This window comes from Lolium rigidum, chromosome 5 (genome assembly GCF_022539505.1).
Source record: "Lolium rigidum isolate FL_2022 chromosome 5, APGP_CSIRO_Lrig_0.1, whole genome shotgun sequence".
NCBI lineage: Eukaryota > Viridiplantae > Streptophyta > Magnoliopsida > Poales > Poaceae > Lolium > Lolium rigidum.
Window position 1 is genome coordinate 39,715,627 of NC_061512.1, and position 8,474 is coordinate 39,724,100.

At 41.9% G+C, this 8,474-nt stretch overlaps 1 protein-coding gene across 3 annotated transcripts; it reads right to left on the reverse strand.

The window, feature by feature from the left end:
• Positions 1 to 4,008: 4,008 nt before the first annotated feature.
• LOC124655213 (nuclear transcription factor Y subunit A-7-like) lies at positions 4,009 to 8,020 on the reverse strand. Of its 3 annotated transcripts, none has more exons than XM_047194147.1 (6): positions 7,944 to 8,020; positions 7,227 to 7,362; positions 6,487 to 6,641; positions 5,576 to 5,647; positions 5,210 to 5,374; positions 4,009 to 4,501 (listed from the first exon to the last, which is right to left on the reverse strand). In XM_047194147.1, exons 2-6 carry the CDS (start codon positions 7,252 to 7,254, stop codon positions 4,283 to 4,285), a joined length of 639 nt encoding a protein of 212 aa, XP_047050103.1. In that variant the 5' UTR covers positions 7,255 to 7,362; positions 7,944 to 8,020; the 3' UTR covers positions 4,009 to 4,282. The 3 variants fall into 3 exon arrangements, with proteins under 3 accessions (XP_047050103.1, XP_047050101.1, XP_047050102.1); XM_047194145.1 differs by having other exon boundaries at positions 6,487 to 6,656; XM_047194146.1 differs by having other exon boundaries at positions 6,487 to 6,656; positions 7,227 to 7,356; positions 7,944 to 8,016.
• Positions 8,021 to 8,474: the final 454 nt, after the last annotated feature.

Here is an 8,474-nt window from a genome sequence, read left to right on the forward strand (position 1 = left end):
TCATTTTCTATTAGAAGAAGAAAGGCAAGAAGGCACAAAAGTTTATAAACTGAGAACAAAGCAAAACCAAAGAAAAAAAATCAACAATCTAGCAATCATGGAAAAACTTACCCTCAAATTCCCTATTATACTGAAACTTTCGAATTTTTAACAGTAGTATATTGCAGTGTTGTATCTGTAGATCACCTGTGCAAACTTTTGCCCGCATCGTTACAAACACAGGCAGAATACCTTGTTATCCAAGGTTGGTACTCTACAAGTGTCTCTCTTGTCAGATACAGTTTGTTTTCTTTGAGAATTCAATTCAGATTTGAAATGTTTTGCTCTGTCAATAGACAAAAGGAGTACAGTATATGCAGCTACCAGTGTACATCAGCTCCTGTCCCTATCAGCCTAGATTGATTCAGAGAAAAATTGCCATGTTCCTCTCTGGCATTTACACAAGCCACACTTAAATGCTAAAACATTGATACACTACTACAAACCTATTAACAGCCTATCCTTGCATGAAGAGGGATCTGGGATGAAAAAACTGAAAGGCAAGTGCATGCTCTCTACAAGATCTTGTCCTGATCATGCTATAACGTTTTCCATTTCATCACTGAAGAAACCTGCAATCTTCTTCCAGCTGCCAAAAGGTTATGAATATGCATTCAAATGCATCTCCAAAATGTGAAACATGATCTAGAGGCCAAGATTTGTTGTTGCATGCATGCATCAGCACCTCCCGTAAAAAGACATAGGACGAAATAATTCTATAGAAAGTGATGCGCCTTGTTGCTTCAGAATGACAGGCAGTAAAAGCTGATGGTTGGATGGATGCAAGCAAGCAAGCTGCAAGATCCTGTGGCATTTAAGCACCTGGTGCAGTTAATGGAGTTACTCATTAGATGTGTTGGATTGGCCGGAAGCAGTCCAAGGTGCCTGTGCTGGGTTTGAAATGGCAAAACCTTCTGCTGCTTGCTGCTGCATGACTGACAGTGCATTCAGTGGGCTGTCATTGCTGCAAACCGCAGGTAAACACACTACTAGTAGTGACTACACTTGTGATGGCACTGATTAACATCTGGTTAGTCAATCTGCGATTTGGGGTTTGGGATAGGTTCATGATCAAGACATGCATGTAGCATTTAGGACATCCATTGAGTGAAATTCAAATCAACTGCTTACTTAACCACCTCCTATATAGGGTTAATTGCTATGTGTGTCACATTCAGATTGAGCTACACTATCACTTTCAAACTCTGAAATATTTGGTAAATCATGGGTTGCTTTTGGATAGACAGCTTTCCTTAGAGGATAACAAAAAGGAGAGACCACACTACTGGCGGTGGCTGAGTGGCATAAAAATAAGAGCAAGAAAAAGGCAGAGCGTTGCTGCCCATTGCAAACATCACAAGAGCACGGCTTTTTAAACTCGGCCGGGAGCAAAAGCAATTTTGTCAAGATCATGCACCCAAAATGCACTTCACATTTCAGTGTTCTGCTGATCACAAAACATGTAGCCGTAGTGGTGTAGGAGTACTGTCTATCACAGCCTTAAGCCCTAAAAACCCTAGCAGGACCCTACTTTGTCCTGAAAGCCACTTTCTTGGCATGAAGAGAGGGGGTGGCACCAACCATCACTTTCCAATAAAAATCCCTTCATTCATTCTTTCTTTCTCTCCATATGGGTGACAAGTGAGAGTGCTGGCCACCATGACCCATCTCCCTTCACCCCCAAGCTTGTCATTGTCCTTCTACATAAAAAAAGAGAGTGTGGGTCTTACAGAGAGAAAGAAAAGAGAGTTTTAGAGAGAGAACGAAACTGCCTACGTTCTTGAGGAGGGCATGCTTGTATTTTTTTCTTCTAAGGTTGACATGCACAACATGCCATTGGAGCGTGTGCTTTTTCATGACACATTCTTGCAAGATTATTGTCTTTTGATAGTTGGGGACAATCATGCATGCCCTTCTGATCAGTAGTACTACTAGACACACTCGTATGTCATGTCGCTTTGTGTATATGCTTTGATTGCAACGGGGTATCAAAAGGGACAGAAGCTAGGGCCAGAGCCACAAGAACATCAGAGAATGCAAAGATTGACATGACTCGAGGAGTTGATATGTGTCTGTACTTTTTACTCAATTACCTGCACATAAATAAAAACCAATAGCTAGTTTAATGACCAAATCTGTTGGAGCTGTTTCGTTTCATTGTTGGTAACAAGACCGATCATCATTTATAAGGAGATCCGTTGGAGCTGCAGTAGATGCAAATGCAATGAAATACTAGCATGGAAACAATGACCCCGTGTATGTGTGGGGGAGAGAATGAGTAACTTTATAGCAGTGTCATGCATGCAGCAAGAAAAGAACAAGAATAGCAACCATAACAACACAATTAATGGGTCATGATGGATATTGGGGGAGATGGTGTGAGGTCAATGGGCCTGAAGGCTTTCTCTGTCTGCCTTGCACCAATGTGTGTTGTGTGTGTGCACCTGCTTGCCTTGTCTCCCCTGCCATTGCCATCATCAGGGCTCATGTCACTTTTCCCATGCCTAGCCTCTCCTCCATGCCTCCCATCTCCCTCTCTCTCCTCCCTTCCCAACATTTTTCTAGATAGAGAGATGCATGGCATGGTGGTGACACTCTTTGAGGAAGGATGGGGCCTGGCTTTGTAGTGCAAGCAAAGCATGTCAAGAACCCCTTTCACTATTGGGGAGCTCATGCCTTGCTTTTCTCTCATCAACATCTTGATCTTGGACACTCTGGAGAAGTGTACCACTGTTCCACCAGGAAACAGCAACCTAGAACAGACCTGATCCAGGGAGACAGTTGCAAGAACTCACTTTACTTCACTTGGATTGCCAAAATGAAACAAACTGTATTTCCCAGAGCACAAATATATGCAACATTAAGCCCATGCATGAAGATTGGCTTATGAGCATGCAGAATAAGCTGGTCTTCGTGCATGAAGGTGCCCTGTTAATCTGAGGAGGTGGACCAATGAAGCATATATAATGTATTACTACATGGGGGAATGATTAAAGATTTGACTTGGAATTTGTATGCATAACTGCATGCAGATGCAGGGATACATGATTAGTGCTGGGACATAACAGCGCTTCTATACTAGAATATGCATCTCATGTGTACATGTTTAACTAGTACTGTAGGATATAATAGGAATCCTATGTGGGAGGTTGCTTTGCTTTCCTAGTAAACTTGTGGGCAAAGGGAGAAGTACGGTGACGTGGCCCCTGTGTCTGGCCTTTTGGTGAGCACCTGACATGATAACAGAGTGCCGCCTAAGCTAATCGCATGCCTGCGTGCATCTACATCTGCATGGTAATACTCAACTGCAGCACAATTAAAAACAGTTCAGATGGAGACTTGGAGAGCATCTCCAGCAGCTCTGGTTCTAAGAGAATGGGGAAGACATGATCTTGTCAATAAGACTGCCAATTACTCTCCTAAAAGAGATTTTTAGTTGTTTCGCACTTCTTCACCAAGAAATGCTTTATCTTGCTGATGTTGGAGACGCTCTCTTAATTACTGTAGGCGAGATGATGTGGCCCTTTGCCACTCTTCTGGTCCTTCCAAGCAAAAGCGACATGTGTTCGTGCAAGAAAAGATGCACATTCATAGTATATGCTTCAGCTCTTTCGAGAAAGTATATTCTTCTTGGTAATTGTTGTTAATTCCTCCTATCGTCTCGAGGAATGCCTGAACAAAATGTTCATGTCAAACACAAAGTATGGTTCAAACTTCAAATGCCCATGAGTACGGCTGTTAAACCTGAAGGCATCAGCAGCTCAGGTCCAAATGTGTTCACAGGACGATCTGAACTCAATGGAGAACATATCACAGAACGAAATCACTTGAACATGCGAAGCAAAGAAGGCTGAAGGTAAAACTATTATAATATCCTACACTAATGTTTACTGACATGAACTTGCACAACGAATTTTTGTTCTCCGCACCACGAATGAGGATGCAAAGATAGCAACGGACCAAGTCCACTCCAAAAGAAACAATGTACTAATTATACTTCTTTGAGGCTACAAAGCTTTCTAAAGAAACACGGCTAATCCCCAGAACGAAAACACAAAAACTACTCATTGTACAGAAATGTAGAAACAATCCACCAATGCTGCAAAATCTGTCAGACACGTCTATCACTATAGCGCCAATATATATCCTACACCTTCCACCGCCGACGCAATTCTTTCTTGCTCACTAGCATATACTGTACAAAACTGTTGGCATGCCTTGCGCCTGGCGGATTTCTAACATCTCATTCACGCTTGCCCGTCTGATTAGCTGAAGTTGCACCGTTGGGAGACTGGGAGGAAGACGGTTGGCCACTGTTGTGGGGGATGACTCCGTTCTGTTTATCTTTGGAACTGGTATCAGAATGCTCTTCATTATCATCCGACTTTGCGTTGAGAAACCGGCCTCCAGCTCCCCTGGCCCTTTTCAGGGCATGTTGATGTCGTGACTCGTGGAGATATGGCTACAAAATGCAGATGTATGTTGATCAATCATTAGACGATACAGGAAAGTGGATACCAAAAAGCAAATAACTTAAGAGCACAAGAATAAACATTTCACCCCAAGAGTGAGACACTAGTAAGCAACTTGGCACTGGCAACAACAGTATATGGCACAACGTTTATGCAAGTCCTAGAATGAGCTCTTCCAGATAAACAGATAATGCCAACACCAATCTCTGTGTCAGACTTGAGACTGAGAGCTTAGACTTTGATCCAAGTACCATAATATGTAATTACATATTACATATTACTTTTTACTACACCACAATTAATAAATTAAATTTGCTCCAGCTTAACAACTTCCCGTATGAAAAAAAAAACAAGTCAGAAACCTCCTATCCATATTAAATATATCAACAACTCAACATTTGGTAATTTGTACTCCAACTCATTTCTATTCGCCATGATACCTTGGTATATTTAATTTGAAATACATATAGTGTGAAGATTGAAAAAATGTTCACCCTAAGACAGTAAACGTGGAGCAGAATGATCTTCAGAGTGTGGGTAGGGTAAGTAGAATGAAGAATTCACTTGATTATTTGCCCTATCTGTTGTCCACTTGTGCTTCCAACCTACCCTTAACTATATACTGAATAATCAAAAACAGAAATATCTAATCAATTTTCGAGTTTTACAGTAATGTAAATATGCTTATACGCATTTACCTTACGGCCCTTGATAAGCTTCCTTTCTGACTCTGCTTTAGCCCGAGACTGACGCCGCCTTAATATGGCATTATATTGCTTTGCGTTCACATAAACAGGCTCTTCAATTGTATCAGTAGGCAACGGTAACCCGGCTGGATGCATTCCAACCAATGGTGCATGCATCTGAAAAAACACACCAGTTTTATGAGCTCAACTAGTTTGAACAGAGTGACAATGATCATGCAAAGTTTACATTTGACTGGCTATGAACCAGAACAGTCTATACAGGAATACAGGAATATTCAATGTTGGCCTAAATATTCCCACCACAGGTGTACTAGTGGTATATACCCTATATAGCTATACCCTGTAATAAGAGCTTACCATAGGTTGTCCACCGTAAGCAGCATAAAGGCTTCCGTAGTATGGATCGATATTTGCGTAAGCCATTTGACCCTGTCGATCACCAAATGTGGAATTAACCAACAAATATTACACAATAAATTTGGCATTATGCAGGAATATGATAGAAAGTCATAACAAGGAAGCAATGAAAGGAAAACACAATAATCTATCCAGCCAAAGTATACAAAATCACTCAATTAGAACAAATGGCAATGCTTGTTAACAAATTCAAATTCAGTGCTAATTTTGATTTCACAAAATAAAGTTGCTGTAAGCTTAACAAAAGAATCCAGAGAGGAATTTATTAGAATGCAAAAGAGATGGCAAGAAATTGATGCAAACTCATGTGTGGAGGTTACAATAGGCAAACAATTGAATGTGACCGACAAGTTGACATGTGTGGCAGTACTAGAACAAAATAAGCCATGCAAACTGTGGCACTTGATATACCGTCATCACACATTTAATTAAAAACTTAACTAATAGTCTGCATTAAAAGGGAAAAAACTCTTATGTCGCCTTAACAAGAAGGGAATGATGTCAGCTTAACCTAATCATTGTTTCTAAGGAAAGTTTAATCTGACCAAGTTTTAGAAGTTTTGCCCAATATGTCATCTAACCGAATATATTGATTACTAATGAAGTGTTTCAACCAGGAAACATCAAATTGATCATGTACAATGGTAAATAAATGTTACACTGGTGTGATTGATATAATGTCAAACATGTAGTCAGGCAGAACAATTCATATCGGAAGACCGGATTTCCATAGTGATCTTACCGTACCCAGCATATTTCTCCAACCTTCCACTATGACCAATCCTCAATCTCCTTATAAACTAGAGCCTCAATCGAAAACATTACAATCTAAGAAGTTACAAGTTTCATACCATTGCATGGCAAGCTTCCGGGTGGGGATAGGGTGTCACATAATCTGTCGTAGGTGTTCCCACCGTCGTCTGACTATCTACACTTGTAGCTGGGGCCTCTTGCTGGTCGTTCTGAGCGGCTTGCTTCTGCTGTTTCTCAGCAGCTCTATGATCGCCTGCACAATAAATTGTTGCATCAAAATAAGACATACTTGATTGAATTTCTTTGTTAAATAAAACTGAAACAACTGGAAAATTTATGTTTCAGAACTTGCCAAGCATTAACAAGTAACAATACGGTGCAGATGTTCAGTCAACATTTATGGCATGCGGCAGGTGATATAGGTACAAACGTTGCAGAACAATAACAGCTCAGGAATGAAAACCCAGAATTTTCTGTAGTCTTACGAACTAATGGACATTTTCTGTAATAGGGTAGCTGTATACTGCCATCATAGGCAGCTTCATATTTTAGTGCTGCCACACAACTACAAATGCTAGTATTGCTGACATACTTACATTATTTGGTTGGATGAATCCGTAATCATATGTATAAGGACTACATTCTAGTATTCAATAGATTTCACAGTACAATCAAGCTGAGGTATTATCATGAATATACCAAAGCTCCAATTCCATGATCCGAGAGTCATAAAACCATTGCAATTATTATTGTTACAATTCCAGGCAGGCACTGCTGCCTACCAGGTATTACAGTTCAACATCACCATGACAAAAGAAATTGGGTGATAAAAGCATACCTGAAACACCATCATCAGCCGAAGTCATGGTTTACTATGTTCCAACTTCCAAGCCAAAAAGCAGCAGTATCAAGCTCGGAAGAAAGACACGCTAATTAAGATCACCATTCCATGTTGTTTTATGCAAAGGCTGTTCCTGGAATGACATACAAAAAAATGGTCAGAGAACTGAGCTTTCTGACAAGACGCCGCTAACACCTCCTTCGTGTTTCCAGCAAGTAACAAGCGCGGTTTCAATGATCCAAACCACAAAACAGACATCAAAACTACATCAGCAAAGGAGACAATAGGAACTAATCAAGAATTTACAGGTAAAGGGGTACTCCTACAGAAATTAAGAAGACCCGTCATCTACACACGCAGCTAATTATCCAACTCTGCAACGCTCAATCCAGTTTAGAATCTCACGCCACTAAATCAAAGCTGGCGGAATCATCCACTGGCTATCCGCGAAGGTACTAGGCTCGTGCCGCGTGATTCCGTGGAACCAAGCCCACAGAGCCATAACTGAATTTCCTGGTTAACAAAAATAAATTCACCACTGATACACGGCACGGGGGTTCAGTTGAACCCCCACAATTGTTCCCAAAACACTCCGCTACTGGGTACTCCGCCACGCAGCAAGCGAACCCGCAATTCGTCTTGGATCGCGCATGCGGCGAAGTGAGGACTGGCCAGAACAATCGGGGCGAGCGGGCGACCTAGGGTTCCGCTTACCGGCGAGAAGAAACCGGGTCCGTGGCCCGGACGGATCTCCGCCCCGCGCGGTACAGCGGCGGAGGACGGCGACGGCGGCGGCGGCTGCGAGGGGGAGAATTCCTTTGGCGCGCTTCGGCGGAGGGAGGGGGCGTGTACGGCGGAGAGGGTTCGACGACGACGTCGCGAAAGGGAGGCGGAGCGAGGAGAGGATAAGGGGGGCGACTGGCGTATTATGGTGGTTTTGCCGGGGTGTTTTCGTATATGTACCGGTCTGGCCATGTGGACGGTTGTGAATGAACGGAAATTACCGGGTGCTTATTGTAACTTTGTCGACAGTACCATATACTACATGGAACCTTCCAATTTGCTGACACCTGAACGTCTAGAGTTTTCGGTGGGTAAGATTTGTTTGCCGGTTCTTCTCCCATTCGATTATAAAACCTAACTGTTGTTGTCAAAATAATTAGTTCTCTCCAACCACAATAAAAACTACTCCCATGGTAGAAAGACGTATTAAGTTAGTTTATTTATTAGTTCATACGCTTCAAT